The sequence below is a fragment of the Colossoma macropomum genome, unplaced genomic scaffold (genome assembly GCF_904425465.1).
Source record: "Colossoma macropomum unplaced genomic scaffold, Colossoma_macropomum, whole genome shotgun sequence".
NCBI lineage: Eukaryota > Metazoa > Chordata > Actinopteri > Characiformes > Serrasalmidae > Colossoma > Colossoma macropomum.
Genome location: NW_023494804.1, coordinates 9632567 through 9649749, shown reverse-complemented (window position 1 = coordinate 9649749; position 17183 = coordinate 9632567). Strand labels below are relative to the sequence as shown.

General features: G+C 39.9%; 2 protein-coding genes across 3 annotated transcripts in view; both read right to left on the bottom strand.

Moving 5' to 3' along the window:
- The window catches only part of rfx3 (regulatory factor X, 3 (influences HLA class II expression)), a 34923-nt gene extending 26848 nt beyond the window's left edge, over positions 1–8075 (bottom strand). The window contains exon 1 of the mRNA XM_036595927.1: positions 7974–8075. The gene's annotated coding sequence lies outside the window, so the exon portion shown is untranslated. The remainder of the gene's footprint in view (positions 1–7973) is intronic.
- A 6904-nt stretch (positions 8076–14979) lies between these two features.
- The window catches only part of glis3 (GLIS family zinc finger 3), a 37362-nt gene continuing 35158 nt past the window's right edge, over positions 14980–17183 (bottom strand). For both annotated transcript variants that reach the window (XM_036595667.1, XM_036595666.1), the window contains one exon: positions 14980–16970. In XM_036595667.1, the coding sequence (XP_036451560.1) occupies positions 16837–16970 (134 nt within the window). In that variant the 3' untranslated portion in view covers positions 14980–16836. The remainder of the gene's footprint in view (positions 16971–17183) is intronic.

The following is a 17183-nucleotide window of genomic DNA, read 5'->3' as shown; positions in this document are numbered from 1 at the left end:
TGCCACCCCCCCACCCTCTTCCACCTAATGTCTGATTACACAGCAACGTGTGCATGCACTATGGGTGCAGGGATAATCACAGCCATTTCCAATGAGCACACAAATGGCTTGATTAGGCTCACTGTTTTTTGGGAAATCGCAGAGGGTGCTTGTGTTTATTACACTGCGTTTTCTTTTTTTTCCCTTTTCCGCAAATGAAGTTGGGGAGTTCTGTGCACACACTTATGAAACTAGGTGTACTTTAATTCTACATCGTTTTAGCGTAATCTGCGGACAAGTTTGACTGTCACAGTTGTAAAGGTGAGTCAAAACTCAGGTAACAGCCAAATTTCAGACACGACAGATGTTCAACTGATCTCATTATGTATTAGGCTAGAGGTCCTCAAATCCAGACCCTAAATCCAGTTTACAGTCCTGCAGTTTGTTATCACTGGCAGTCAACGGAACTGTTGATAGTACTGATTGACTACCAAGTGCCGCACCCACCAGTGATAACAAAATCCTGGACTGGAAACTGGATTCAAAGCCTGGATAATAAGGCTTTTATATTAGACCATCAGTTAACATACACCGTAAGTACACCTTTGGTCTAGTACATAACACTAATTGTGAGATCAATCTAACTTTAAGCATCTGACAAATATTTGGGTTGTTTCTGACTATTGACTCACGCTGCAGACCCCTAGCTCCCAAGCCTGGTCCTGAGCACCCCTGCCCTGCACATTCTACTGTGTTTTCCTGCTCCAACCCACCTACTTCAACTCTGAAAGGGCTTTTTAATGAGCAGTTTAGTTGCATCATAAAAAACAACAAAGGGGAGGGATACTCAAGGACTGTCAGTAAAAACCACAGGAATAGACAGAGATATCAAAAGCTACAAATGATTTGTTTTTTATATGTACTAAGGCTTGGGGTGGGCAATATGACAATATTTTATGATTATCATTATACGTCAAAATACGCTTTTCTGAGCACATCACGGATATCGTCAGCACTTAAAGAACATTGACCGACCTCATGTTTCATTTCAAAGAACGTATAAAGAGTCAGTTTAATTGGCAAATATTGAATAAGGATCATAGTACCCATAGTTGTTGAAAAGTTGTTGTTTTTTTTTGTTAAATTGTACAGGGTTTTTTTGTCAGTTTCAACGTACCAAACCACAGAAACACTAAATATTGTGATACATATCATATATTGTGAAAATGTTTCCAAGTATTGTGATATTATATTTTTGCCATACTGCCCACCCCTAAGTAGGTCCACACAATGTATTGTTTGTCAGTCATTAGCACAATATCTGCTATGACAATACCAAGACTCAAAAAAACCCCAAAAAAAAACCAAAAAAAACACGCAATTTGCTAATAAGCCTCTAACCAATCAGTAAATGAGTTACTGTATGGTGCGCATGCAGTAAAGCAACCAGGTCACATCAAGGGTTCTCAAACCCAATAAGTGGTATATTGCAAGGCAAGTGAAGAACATTCAATTCAATTAAAAATTTTCTGTGTAGTGCTTTTAACAACTGATGTTTTCACAAAGCGGCTTTATATATATGTACATCCATCCATGTCTCATCGCCTACTAAGCAAGCCAAGGGTAACAAATGCAAGGGATAAACTCTCAGAGGCACTCCATGAGAAAGAAACTCTGAGATGAATAACTGGGGGAAACCAAGACTCAAAAGAAAAAACTCCCTAGTACAGGGGTCAGCAACCCCATTACATTAAGAAGAGTCATTTTGTCCTTTCAACAAAAATCTAATCACCTTGGGAGCCACAACATTTTATGTCCATTTTACTATCTTGGCTGTACATATGTCTCAGTATGTGCTAATATCCTAGTATAGGCTAACAAATACATTTGCTCTGCTTTAAGCTTTAGCTCAGCTATAGCCCCTTTTCTTGTATCTCCGGCAGGAAGAATTTTCCTGTTAAATAGAATGTAACTGCTGCCGTTTCGTTAGCTGCTAGCTAGGCGAGATCGCGTTACTATGGTAAACAGCAGTCTGCACGCCGATCTTCAGGGTTAAAGGATGAATTAGCAGTTACAGGCTACATTAACTCCAGCGTTTAAGACAATTTATAAGGAGCTGCATATTGCTGACTCCTGCCCTACGAGTATAAGGAAGAACCACTAGGAGTAACCAAACCTCAAAAGCGTAAAACTCTAAGCCCATGAGGAATAACCACCTAGAGTAACCAAGACTGAGATAAGAGCATGATGGGGAGAGGAGGGAGGAAAAAAGAAAGAAAGAAAGAAAGAAAACACTGAGAAGAACCAAGGGGAACTCATCGTCCTCCGGTTATTAATAGATAACAAAATAACAATAATAATGAGAGTTCTGATAAGACTGAATAAAGAAATGAAGTCTAAAAATGAAACCAATGAAAGCATGAAAACCAATGACTAATATCAGAAGAAGAACGAAAGACAGATAGAGTATTAAGTGTGGAGGTACTAATTGTTAGTCATGAGCAAGTAAAATAAACAGAACTGATCAAAAGAGCAATGTATGTAGCAATATGACTGCAACACTGTAATCGTGCAGCCCTAATGTACAGCTTTTTTACGCAAAGATAAATAGCCCAAATTTTTATTGTGTTTTGTGTTGAATAGCAAATTCTCATGCAGAATAGAGCCTTGAAACAAAGCCCACCTGCTCCCGGTGGCCCACCTCACTGGAGAGGCCTGATGAGGAGTGGCAAAACTTGCCATAAACAGGCACCTGCCTGCCTCCTCTAGCACACACCCACACCCCCCCCATCCCCCACCCCCCCCAGGCCCTCCGCACCTTCCCTGCATTCATGTGCTCCCCTGTGGCCCACTTAAGGCCTGTACTCCACAGAGCAACTGGAGCCTCAAAAGCCAGGCGGCAACAAAGGGCTAAACGGAGGGCAGCACTCGTCGTCTCCCCCACCCTTTCGCACCAAACTCCACACCCTTTTGAAGGCGTCCATCAGCAGCCTCCTTCCTTCCTGATGCTGTGCCACAGACAGCTGGGGAAGTGGAGCCAAACGCTGTTACATCATTAAGCCGTTAGCCATGCGAGTTAAATCAGATCTAATGTCAAAGTGTCCTGCTCCTACCAGATACACCTGTTAAGTGCATGGTTGCTGGTACTGCAAGCAGCATTGCAGTTACATTGATTTGAGCACATGCATCCATTATATATGAGATGATTATTTGTTGTTACAGTCCATGTTCAGCTCTGCACAACATACTGTTTATATTAGAGATATAAATGATGCCAATAACTGGCAAATAAACAATAGCTTGACTAATGCCGTTTGTTACAACTATTAATTTAATTTTATTCATTTCCAACAATTAACTGTTTCTATCTGAACGGTCAGGTTTATCATTCAAGTTATACCTTATCGAAAGCAACCATATCGACAGACAACTGTGTTTCATCTGTGTGATGCACGGTGGTGCATGGAAATCACACACGGGTGGTCAAAATTATAGAGAAAAACGTGGTGGACAGGGACGGCTTTTGGCACACTGAGCTAAAGCTAGACCTGAGCACAGCATTTCTGTTTGTAAATATAACTTTAGAACGCAGAACTTTCAATAGATCATCTTTGTGCATTCGAGTTATTTCATAATCTTTTAGGTTTTGGTCATAAAAATCATGAACAGATTGTCAGTTTAGTCAAAACCATGTTCTTATGCGTTCCACGATCCAACAGGGAACAATTTTAATATCTCTGTGCATTAATACAGAATTCAGTTGATGTTACCACTCATTCGTTTATAGGTATAATAAGTATTTTGTAACACAGTTCATCCAAGCAGATTTCAGAAGCAAAACTGTCCATTTTATAACTGATACTTTGTTGGGTCCTTGTTTTTTTAAGCTTAGCGGTTTACAGTTAATCACAAACTAATGATGGTTGGTTATCGTTAAAAAGAATTTGCCAAAATTTGCATCACTATTTTATGATACTAATTGTTATCGCAATATTTCCATTTGCAATGTTAATATCGCAGAAGGCTACAATATGCAAATGAGCCTCTAACCAATCACTAAATGCTTTATTGTCTGCTGTGAGCATCCTAAGCAATTATAGATGTTTCTGTGGGAGTTTGGATGAATCAAGGCATTCACATGATGCAAGAAATGTAAATCATTTTGGTAAATAACACAGGCCTAATCTTGACACATCACACCAATCTGTTCTCAGTATACTGCAGTTGGATTTTGCCATCACAATATGTAGCAACATAATCGCTATATATGGTGTTTTGTCCATGTTGCAAAGCCCCCCCCCCAAAAAAAGCAATCAAACATGAACTAAAATAAGTCTTAATTAAACAGCCCCAGTCTCTGAGGGGTTCTTATTTCACCACCTCCGTAAACAAGAGCACAAGCGGCTGACTTTAGCCCGAAAAGCAGTGAAAATGGATATGAATTATTTACCTGGTCGCCGTCTCTTAAAGTGATTGGAAAAGGAACAGGATACAAAGAACAGGTGGCATGGCCCTATTTTTGCTCTCCGCCTGCCTTTAGATAAGTGGTAATGAGATCTGATAACTAGTCGTTTCTGACATCCTGCCCTCTGCTGTGAACATGTGCTGGAAGGCCAGTCACTGAAAACGACCCCAAAAAGAAAGCATAAAAAGAAAATCTAAGCAGATAAATAAAGAAATAAAGAGAGAGAGAAAGACAGAAAGGGAAACCTGCAGGAATCTACACAAAACTACAAAAATAAAAAGACAGCAAATTTGTTCTAAACACTTTTCTATAACTGATGATAAATCACCACCAGTGATACCACAACTGGTGCTGGAATTCTTTTTTCACCCCACAGTTTCTCTGGAAAACTGTCCAAACCTGAACAAATAATGCAAAGCACCCCCAAAGGTGGACATAACTATCCAGCATCATTCTTGAATATCCAGCAGAATACTCAAGACATGAAACGCAGGTTTGAATGATTAGTTTCCCAGTTCACCGCCTCCAGGTAAGCCTACTGAGCACCTGTCGAGTCCTCACAACCTGCTCATGGTGCACAGCTGTTTCTCTGCCTAATGAAGACAACAGGGGGACCGAGGCAGCGGCACGTCTCACAGAGGATTCTGATGCAATTCTAAGAAACGGTCAGCATTTTGTTTACAAAGTTGTAAAGGGGAGACGACTAACTATGTGGATTGGTAACATCGTGTCCGTCAATGTCGTACACTTACGTGCCGTTCGGTTGCAATTTTATGGACGACCCATGCGCTAATAGCTGTCCCACCACGAGACAGGCAATATGCCCTAGTCACAGAGCTGATATTACAAAGGTGGCTGTGTCCTGTTATGTTAGTCCACAGAAAATGTTGTCCTCAGACTCAACACAAGCAGCTGAGTGTGAGCTCCTCATTTATTCTCTGGGGTCGAAACTAGGAACCTACATATTGCATCAGAAAATCAGGTTTTTTTTTAAAAAAAATAAATAAAAATAAAAAATAAAAAAAACACAGCTCTTGGTTCTGTGGGGCAGCTGATAAGTAGGCAAACTGTGACTTGACACGTCCAGGGTGCCAGCCTAATAGCCAACATTTCATATTTTGTGTTTCTTCAAGCAACTGATACAACTGAAGTGTACACATATAGGCCCAACAGCAACACTTTTGAGGCTGAATCTCAAACTAAACTACTACTCCCTACACAGTGCACTACATTAGTCTAAACTTAACGGCTCTTGCACCCAAACAGTGCTTAATATATCTAACAAAGAGCTATTTGTGATTTAGTGCTCTATTTGGGTAAAGGAGCTAAAATTTTCCTCACACAGTGCACACTGTATGAGGAGTAGGGAGCCACTCAGCCTCACTGACTTAACTTCAGTCATTTCTACACAAAATTTCAAATGAGCTTACTAAAAATTAAAAAGCTTATAATAATTCAACCAGCAGCATAGTGACAATGGGCCAATGATTCACTCACATGCATTCTACTTCACGTTAAACAATGAATCAGAAATACACAGTGTAAACAAAGGAGACATCACGGTTTAAAGGGGAACTCCACTAATATTTCAAAAATTCTATAGAATTAAAGGGGGTGAGATGTAAACAAAGTCACTCAGAGAGGTCTGGTGTCAAATGCTCTGTTCTAGAGAAGCTTGCCAAGTCAGAATTGTTCACAGTGGTGGTGGTAGGAACCAGACATCTGAAGAGTTTAATGCCTCCTCATAGAACATTATTACATGAAGCGCCTAAAGTCTAAGACATTGTTTTATGATAGTTCTGGCTTAAAATTAATTTATTTTAATCAGAGGGTTACATGCATTGTAACGCAAAATAGTCTCCAAATAAAACTTTTTTTTTCAGATTTATGACTATTTTACCATCATAAAGGTTACTTACAAAAACTCAGAAGGCAGGTGTAGGTTCACTGGTGGCTTTGGATAGTAAATAAAATGACTGTATTTGTATTGTAGACATTGTGACCCCCTGGTTCTTATCAGCACCATTGTTGTGCTGTGAGTCTCTACAAATGAGCCATTTCGCACCAAACCACTCTGAATGACTGTTTACAACTCAAGGACTGAAAATGTATTCAGAAATTGTGAAAAATTGGTGGGATTCCCCTTTAAAAGGTAACCTGTGTAACCAATATAGGATGATGGTCACCTTGGCTGGCTATTCGGACCTGGCCACACCAGTTTATTTAATTAGTTTAGAAGGTCTGCTGTTTAACAACAAAGCTTATTCCACAGGTACAACTGTACAAACATTCAAGGCGATAACAAAGAGGGTTAGCCAAGTGTGCAACTCCAGCAACTAACGTTAACGCTAGCTGGCCGGCTATCCAACCAACATTAGCTGCGCTTTCCCACTGCTAGCTGTAACAATGGATAGGCAGCAAAGGCAGCTAGTTAGCATTTAAAATGGCTAATAATGGAAACATTTCAGGCATATTTCAACACCCTTTGAATTTCCCTAACCCTTAAAATACGCATAAATGTAATTAACAGACGTTGCAGCGAGACCCTGCTTTACTACTACGACAATTAATATTAGCGTAGCTGTAACCAAGACTACTGGTAGCCAGCGTTAGGAATGTTAGCTCGTCCAGCCAAGTTAGCTAGCGCTAGTTACACATTTCTTTTTCTGGAAGAAACCAAACACAATAAAAAAAAAAACACAAACTGACGGCACACGCGGACCAGTTTAACGAGCTAGAAACGGAGCTGAGGCGACTAACACGGGTTAGATAGCAGTTAGCAGCCTCCGAGCCGGCCACCTCTGTCTGTCGGCTAGCCTAAGCGAAACACCTGCTTCGCGGCTCAGGAGAAAAGGACGCCGGCGAAGAACTAAGCCACGAAAAACGAAGGCAACCATAAACCTTAGATAAGATCAGGTAATTAGCTAGAACATTTCCCCAATTTCTGGTGAGTTATCAAAATGGCAGTTCGTGCGAGGCAACATTGATACGGCGGCAACGACGAGGCTGAAGTCGGCTTTCCATTCGCCAGCTTCTTATTCGAATTTTCCCGTCCCACCTTAAATGGTGCAGCAGTTACATTCTGGCGGCTGAGGAGTCAGACGGTAACTGCTGCACCATTTAAGGTGGAACGGGAAATTCGAACAAGAAGCTGGCGAATAAGAAGCTTCGTGCGGCAACGGGAAAATAGCCTTTAAAAGGTAGGTTAGCACTCGAAGGGGTGAAATATCCGAAGCGAGAAAGGGAGAGAGCTATAAATATAGATATTAACGTTGTACCGAGCGCCGAGCTAACGTTAAGCTAATTTACAATGAAATAACTTCCAGATGGCTAGCTGACTTAGCGGACTAGCACAGCTGGTTAGCTTTCAGATGGACACAGCTCACAATAAAGGACTCAAACGGTGCGTTTTCTGTGCAGCAGCAGGGAGAAAAAGTGCGAAGCAGCAGCTTTAGCGGCAACAAAAAAACCCTCGACAGGTAAGTTAGGGTTTAATAAAGAATGAAGAACAAGCAGCTGTAATATTCACCTGGACTGAGCGGTATTATGTGTGGATGAGGATGAGGATGGCAGAGGCGGTGAGGATGGAGCGCGAGGTTGTTGTTGTTGTTGGTGGGTTACAGTCGCCAGGACTACGGTGACTATGGCGCTGAATCACGGGGCAACGGTTGCTATAAAGCGCCGCCTCAACCAAACCCCAGAACCAAGGAGCGGGCGGAAGAGCGCGAAATGGGGCGGGGCTAACGGTACTAGGAGGCCGATCATTGGCCCGCGTTCGTAAAGCGTCTCAGAGGCGGAGCGCTGACCTGGGATCAGATTCCTCTCTTAATTACCACGCCTTTCCAGAGAGGGGCAGATCCTGGATCAGCACTCCCAATCCGAGAGGCTGGGTGAGTACGGGCCTTCCCTCTCTTAAAAAAGACGGTTCTTCAAAGGTTCTTGGGTAAAGAAAATAGTTTTATATAGAACCATGAACACTTAAAGAACCCTTTGAATGATTAAAGGGTTCTTTGCATCGTGAAATTGTTCTTCAGATTGATGGAGAATGTGTTTATGGTTCTATATAACACCTAAAAGGGTTCTGCTTTTGTTACAAGCTTGACATTGTAACAATAGAAGAACCCTTTTTGGTGCTGTATAGAACCCTTTTCAAAAAGGTGCTGTATAGCACCATTTTCAGCACATTCTCCATCAATCTGAAGAACAATTTCATGATGCAAAGAACCCTTTAATCATTCAAAGGGTTCTTAAGTGTTAATGGTTCTATATAAAACTATTTTCTTTACTCAAGAACCTTTGACGAACCGTCTTTTTTAATAGTGGGTATGGCTCGTACTCACAAAGCCTCTCGGATTGGGAATGCTGATCCAGGATCTGCCCCTCTCTGGAAACCTTTACTAAAGAACCCTCAAAGAACCATCTTTTGAAGCCAGCAGCAAGTACATTTTATGTTAAACGGTTATTTATTTGTGAATTTAAAAAGTATTTTAAAACTATAAAAATAAAAAAAGTATACTCAACTACTCAGAGAAGGTTGTCAAAGATTTCCAATCATTTTTCAAAATTTCTTGCTGGTTTGCTGGTCATTTGTGATGTTAAACAAAATGGCCATTGAGTTGTAGACATTGCGACTCCTGGTTTCTCTACAACAAACCATTTCTGAATTGTGCAGAAATATTGAAAAATTGGTGGAATTCCCCTTTAAGTGGTGTGGCCACTAACATCCATCATTCTAATAACTAAAATAGAGTGCCTATCTGAGCACTGTGCTGACTACAACACTGAATTTATAGTGGGAATGTATGGTGGTGATTCTGAGAATCATATCATGTAGGTGAACTGCTGAATAGATTCACAAAGAGGGCTGTGATAGAAAAAGAACACCTGAAAATACAAGAGACTTTTAAACCAGGTCTCTTTGGTCACAGGCGATGCCAGGGGGTGGCCAGAGGTGACCAGTGCCACCCTAGTATGAAGCATGGCCACCATTTTGGCCAACTCAATTATGGAAAGTGACACAGTCCACCATTATCAATAAAGCATTATGGTGAAAATGTGTCTTTGAGGTTGTTACCCATCAGTTATGATGCTACATATAACAGTTAGCATATCTTGCTGTGATAGGCTACTTTGCTCAGCCACTAGTGAGTGAATGTGCACTGGGTCTCCTCAGCTGTGCTGATTACAATATAAAGTAGGCTATACGATGGTAAGAGGAGTTAACTATCAAAAATGGCAGGTATAATTGTTTTATCATGCTTATTAATCAGTTTTTACAGTTGAATACATGCATATGTTGTAAGTTACCTTATACAGTCCTGTCTGGCTGGCTTTAGTGAATGCACCCTAAATGAATAACTTCTATAGCCTGTCTATATAAAATGTTTTGTACTTAAATTTAACATTGATGAAAAAGATGCATTTAGGCCCAATCCCATTTCACCCCTTGCCCCCACCACTTAGCTCTTACCCCTCTGTTTTACACATTCACACATAGGGGTAGGGTGTCCCGATTTTTTGTTGAGGGGTACGGCGAAGTGTTAGGGCTACATGGCCCTCCAAACGGAGGTTTTTCAGAGACGCACTCTAAACGCAGTGTTATGAGGAAAAAGAGAAACCGGCAAGATGGCTGCGCGAGCGGCCAAAGAAACCACAAAAGTGAGAATTTTCTCTGTTAAAAATTACGATAACCATTGTATTATCTTAGTTTAATGTAGTTTCAATGTATTATCACCCTTTTCTTTATAACAAGCGTAAAAAATCGCTAGCAGTATGCTGATGTCTCAGTAGCTAGCTAGCTAAATTTACCCGTTCCACCTTAAATGGTGCAGCCGTTACATTCTGGTGCCTGAGGCCAAGAAGCTAGCGAACAAGAAGCTGGCGAATAGCTGACTTCAGCTTCATATCACCAAAGAATTAGGGGTGGGCAATATAAATAATTGCCCCCCCCTCCTTGAAGGCCTGAGATGATGCCCTAAATGTAACTAAAGCCCAGCAGTGAGGTTGCTGAACTTTACCCTCCCCTGCTGTCACTGCAGACTGGCAGGGTTGCCTACAGAGCAGCGCTGGTAGCTGTTAATGACGTAATGTTCTTCTATATTTGAGGGTCCCAATTCATAGGGAAGATTTCAACCACTACCCCTTGAAACTCAGTTACAAGGGGCAAGGTGACACTCGAAAACAAGGGATATGGGACAGTAATGCTTTATTATTAGTCTTTTCTCAGCAGTGTGCCACCCTAATAAAATCTTTTTAGAATGGCTTTTTAGAAGAAGCTCTAGCCACGCCCCCTGACGTCACCGGTCAGAACAGCGGAGAGCTGACACGTGGGCTGACTCTGAATCAAATCTAGTTCTGTAAAATGAATCAATCTCAGTAAAGAAGAGAGACACTCTACTAGCTAATAGGCTTCCTTTAGTTCTTTAAGTTCTGGCTCGTTCATTTACACTGATAACTCAGCGGGTCAGTGAGACGCACAGGCGGAGACGAGCCGCTGATATTAGAAATTAAACGCTTCGTGTGGCTGAATAATTCATGAGCTCCGTCTGAACCGCTGTCAGGGCGGGACTTCCTCTTCAGACAGCGCCTACAAAGCCAAGGTAGGTGGAGAGAGCAGAGAAAGGAGCGCGTCTGGGCTGAAACCATTCAGTGAGGCGAATTATTTAAAGGGCAACTCCACCGATTTTGCAAAATCACTTAATCATTCAATCATGCAATTTAATCATTCAATTCACACAAAATCATTCAGAGCGGTTCGGTGTGAAACGCACCTTTCTGGAGAAATTTACAGAGTCAGAATTGTCCACCATTGTAGTACTAGGAACCAGACATCCGAAGCATTTAATGGCTCTAAAAGGCACATCCCGCTAAGTTATTACATGAAATGGTTATAAATGCGTTGCTTGATACTGGAGACATTGTTTTGTGATAGCTTTGTCATAAAGTTTTGGCCTAAAACGTATTTTAGTGGAAACTGTTACTCCAGGATTTCTTCCTCGTTTCCTCTCAAAACTGCATTCTGAACTGAGATCGATGCGCGAGCTAACATGCTTTTGTTGTTACTAGCCTGTAGCTACAGCCAGCAGCAGCTTTTGTTTACTTTTTTACAGTTTTCTTACCTATTTTGGAAAATGGCAGAGTATGTGGAAGACTTTGAGGAGGTCTGTTTCAAACATGTCCTAAAGCCCTATCAATTTGAACCAGAACACACAAATGAGTTGCAGCGGCATGAAGAAGAGAGAAAGAGCCAAAATAGAGAAAGCAACTGAACCCGCCGACGCCAGAACAACCCAGGGTGAATGGAAACTGGTGGTGAAAACAACAAGCTACATGCTACTCTGCTTACAAGGTCGCAAGTTATTTTATTTTGTGGCCTACTTTAGACAGTCAGTAAGCTAAAGGCTAACACTGACATATGCATGGTGGCTAACAATGACTAATTTATTTCACTCACAACGTTTCTTACCTTGATTCCGGTTCCTGTGGTGGAAAATACAACACAAGGAGCAGCAGTTTTCTTTAGCATTTAAAGAAATTGGCTTTGCAGTTTTTACTGGTCTTGAGTAGCCTTCATCATTGAAGTGGCCACTACAAACCCCGAGTTTGAAGAGTTGTTCAACTTTATATTTGTGTGTAGCTTCAAAACAATGAGCCACAACTTCAGGATTTCTGGTATTTGCTATAAGCTTAACCAGACTGAATCACTAATTCTGCAGGTTTCACAAACTGTTGAACTCGTGTAAAACTGTAATATAACAAGAAGGTCGATGGTGGTTTTAACCCCAGATGTTATGGAGAAGAGTTCATGACTACAGTGGAAAAGCGTGAAATGCAATGCATAAAGTGTTGGGCAAAATACTTTGGAAAAGTAGTGATGGGTGACACTGTCTTAAATGTATTCAGTAATGTATTCCACTACAATATAAAACGTAAAATATTCAGTATACATGTGGAATACATTTACATCCATCTTGATAAGGAACGTGGAAAAAAAAACTTTTTTGCTTAATTCACACTGTTTTTTGCTGCTACTTGTTGGCAGTTTTCTTCATGTAATACATTTCATGAAAAATTCCTTACCATTTTTTAAATAAAAGTAACTTTTTTCCCTCTCTTACCACCTGCTTTTGTCCACTGCTGCTCTGACAATCGCCCAGTCCAGTGCAACACTGATGCTGAATTTACCACTCACAAACATATATCCACTACTGAGATTATTAGTTCGATCATCCCTCAAAAGACCTCAGTAACACTGAGATTAATAACTGATCATCACATTGATTTATCAGTCTACTCAGGCTTTAGCAGAGATCAGTAACACTGAGATTAATAACTGATCATCACATTGATTTATCAGTCTACTCAGACTTTAGCAGAGCTCAGTAACACTGAGATTAATAACTGATCATCACATTGATTTATCAGTCTACTCAGACTTTAGCAGAGATCAGTAACACTGAGATTAATAACTGATCATCACATTGATTATCAGTCTACTCAGGCTTTAGCAGAACTCAGTAACACTGAGAGTAATAACTGATCATCACATTGATTTATCAGTCTACTCAGGCTTTAGCAGAGCTCAGTAACACTGAGATTAATAACTGATCGTCACATTGATTTATCAGTCTACTCAGGCTTTAGCAGAGCTCAGTAACACTGAGATTAATAACTGATCACATTGATTTATCAGTCTACTCAGGCTTTAGCAGAGCTCAGTAACACTGAGATTAATAACTGATCGTCACATTGATTTATCAGTCTACTCAGGCTTTAGCAGAGCTCAGTAACACTGAGATTAATAACTGATCACATTGATTTATCAGTCTACTCAGGCTTTAGCAGAGCTCAGTAACGCTGAGATTAATAACTGATCATCACATTGATTATCAATCTACTCAGGCTTTAGCAGAGCTCAGTAACACTGAGATTAATAACTGATCACATTGATTTATCAGTCTACTCAGGCTTTAGCAGAGCTCAGTAACACTGAGATTAATAACTGATCAATACATTGATTTATCAGTCTACTCAGGCTTTAGCAGGAACTTCAGTGTTTGTTAAGAAGCAATTAATTGAATTCCTCTTTAGAATTCGTCTAAGAAACATCTTTGCTACATGTTGTGCACTGATTTTAAATTGAATTTTTTTTTTTACTTTGGGTAAGTATTCTAAAAGTATTTTGCTAAAAATGTAAAAAGTAACTTTATTCTGAATGCTGACTTTACAAAAGTGTTACTTGGACCGAATGCAATTCACTATACTTGTATTCCGTTATATCCCAACCCTGAGGTTCTTTTACTTTTCATTTTGGCACATTTTCTAAATGTTACTGTTTCGATTTCAATTTAATGAGGCAAATACAAGTACAAAAAAGAAGTCAGGCAACGTGTAGCAGAGGTTTTGCTTTTCATTTTCGCACGTCACTATGGAAAAACAATGTCATGTGCATTATATTTCACTGTTTTCACTGTTACGACTGCATTTCGGTGAGGCAAATCTGTTTAAAGTACTGCATGCTGTAAAGCAATATAGCCATGCCTCCATTACATTTCAAGGTGAATTATATTAAATTCTGACACAAAATCTGCATATCATTTTTAAATGCAAATCCTCATGTGTTGCTTTTCAGTAATGCAATAAAGCAATGTAAAACAATGTGGCATGTATTCTGCATGTCACCATGGAATAGTAATGTCATATATGCATTGCATTTCATGTTTGTCCACTGTAATGATCACTTTACAATTTGGCACAAATTCCCCTCTATAAATATATAAAAGGCAAAACTAAGGCAATAAAATCTGCAGAGTTTCTAATTCATTGCTGGATATGATGATCCTGAGAGGATGCTAATGGGGCTGCTAGCAGGGTGACTAAAGCTGAGGTACGTCACAGGCTAATGGACAGTGACTTGTAGCGATTTGAGGGGAATAGATTAGCATATTGTGTCAGTGATGAAGCCCAGTTTTTTTTACTTCTAAAGTGGGTTCCACATTTTTTTTTTAAATTTCTGCATAATTAAAAAGTTCAGAGTGTTTTGATGTGAAATGCTCACCAGGTCAGAACTGTTCACACTGGTGGTGACAGAAACCAGACGTATGAAGAGTTTAATGCCTCTGAAAGCTCGTTCACAGTAAGTTATTACAAGAAATCGTGAAGAACATGTTGCCTGACGCCTCAAACATTGTTTTACGATACTTTTGAGAGAAGGTTTTGGATTAAAATGCATTTTTAAATCCATCATTCATGGCGGAGGAGTACATCTAGGCTGTTAGAAGGCAAAATAGTACACAAATCTTTTTCTTTTCAGATTTATCACTTTTACTATGATCAATATTACCTATAAAAACCTCAGAAGACACGTGTAGGTTGACTGGTCATTTTTGTGGTGGGCTGACCATATTGCTATACTAGTAAGTGTTAATGGGCCCATATCATGGTAAAGTGAAATTTCTTTGCCTTTTTTAAATAAAAGTTTTTAATGTAGTGCAGGAATATTGATAAAGTTTCAAAATGTACTGTTCATCCCACAGTCCATATGAATTCATTGTTTTTGTGATGTCATAAAAACCAAACATTTACATCTGTTTAGCCACCAGCAGTTGAGCTCCGCCCATTCACAATGAAGTTACAAGGAGTGTTGCAGCCCAGACTGCATCTCAAAAGAGGCACAATACATGACAGCCTACCAGGAGGTGATTTACATACATCAGTCTTAAAGGCACAGTAAGAAAAACAGCTTGTTTAATACTAAGCGATAAAGACAGGTTGGAAAATAATCATGAAAAAATTAATTATTTTTTTGGTACACAAAACCACTCAATTGTTAGAAGTAGCCTTCAGGGGAAATAAATGAAATACAAGAAAAAAGTACTGAATATGGTAAAAATCTCAGTCTTTCCCTCACAAAAATTATAAGTAGACCAGTGGTTTGTAGTGTTTATTTTATTTTGTTCTGTGACAGTTGCACAGATTAAATAATTGCCTACCTTATCAAAGCAGAAATACAGTTTTGTGTTGAGGTTACAGTGCTTTCTGAATATAAGCTACCAACAGGCAATAGCAAATTCCAAGACTTGTAGAGTTAAACATGTTAGATGGAAATAAGATGCGCCTATAGGATATTAAACTGCTCTGTATTAAAACCACAGGTTTTCTAAGGCAATTTTTGGCTCATGGTGAACCCAGTCCAGTGGATTCCTGCTTTTTCAGATGTATGCACAGCTCAACAGGTGTCTAGTGCATTGATTTCTGGGTATATACAGCACTACAAATGTGATAAGACACCTGACGTGAGTTAGAAGACATGGGAAGAACTGATTAATATAGACACAGCTGTAAAAATGAGACTACTTGTAATGCCTCAAACCTTTCAAAGCATGACTGCTGCAAAACTTAGTTGTTGGCTGAATTTCTGGCAAATTGCTGTTGTCAACAAGCTCCAAAAAAGCTTATTTTTAGACCTCCACCTCCTGTGATACTGCTGATAGTTGTGATAGAACACAGTGTGAGGTTGGAAAGCACATCAGAGGTACTTACAAAGGAGATCCAAAATTATGTGACCTTCAGAAGTGTCTCAAAATGAATGTTGAAAGTTGCCCAGGTTATGTGGGGACTCTTGGTTTCTTTAGGTCAGAGCGAAGAAGCCGAACCTCTTGATACATCCCCACTGATTCTTGATGATTACAACGCCTCCTTTCCCAAATTAAACTGGTAAACTCCATTAGCAGCCACCATAAAAATGGGCTCCATGACTACCAGTGATGCTAAACATAGTAATTACAGCTTTGCAATGCAATTTTTTCTGTTGGCCTTTTCATTTCCTGACTATTGACCCTTGCATTTAGAGCCACTGCCAGTGTTTTAAAGGATACATTGATGCCAAGCCGTGAAATATCGACTGTGGCCTAAAACACCCGAAATAAGCAGCCTGTGATGCTTTAGTATTCATTACGAACAGGTTTACTACTTAATGTGGAAACTTGAGGCATTTTCGTTTCATATTCACATACTCATCTGAGAGGGGACACTGTGCTCCATCGAAGCATAAAAGCGGGAATGCCGTGTTTTTCCAGACACATTTGGATTAACTTCGCTCACATTATGGCAATTCTGATCATAGAAAAAAGATTAACAAAATAAACTTGCTAAATGTATATCATATTCTCCGCATAAAAAATATGTTGACAATATGGGACTAAAATTTATACACTGGTTCTTTTGGTTACGAGAATTCAAGATGTAGGTTCCAGGAGCAACAGTCTTCTAAAAATCTTTTCACATATTTGACTGTGTGATCAATAAAAAAACAACAGGAAGAAAACAGCCAGAAATTATTCATCAAATATAAACAAATGATCAAGTGGACAGAAGACTTCTCTAGCTGGCTTTCACCCCTCCGTGTAGACACAGGAAAGCTGACTCGGGCATCGATCCACACTGCGTATGTAAAGGTAGTTGTCCTCTGAGACTGAAGTGTCCCGATCCTCCAAGGCATCCTTCGATATAGTCTGCTGATCCAACACTGCAGTCACAGACATACATTTCGAGTCACAGGTTGTTTATATGTTCAGAATATCTGTGATTTGTTTGCTAAGGATGTGCATTTTGACAAAATTTAATATTTGACTGGATTGAACCTATAATAAAAATATTGGTCAGTATGTATAATAAAAAAAAACTATCTTCCGATCTTGCTGAGACATTCTATGAGTGCTGATTTCTCCCAATAACACTG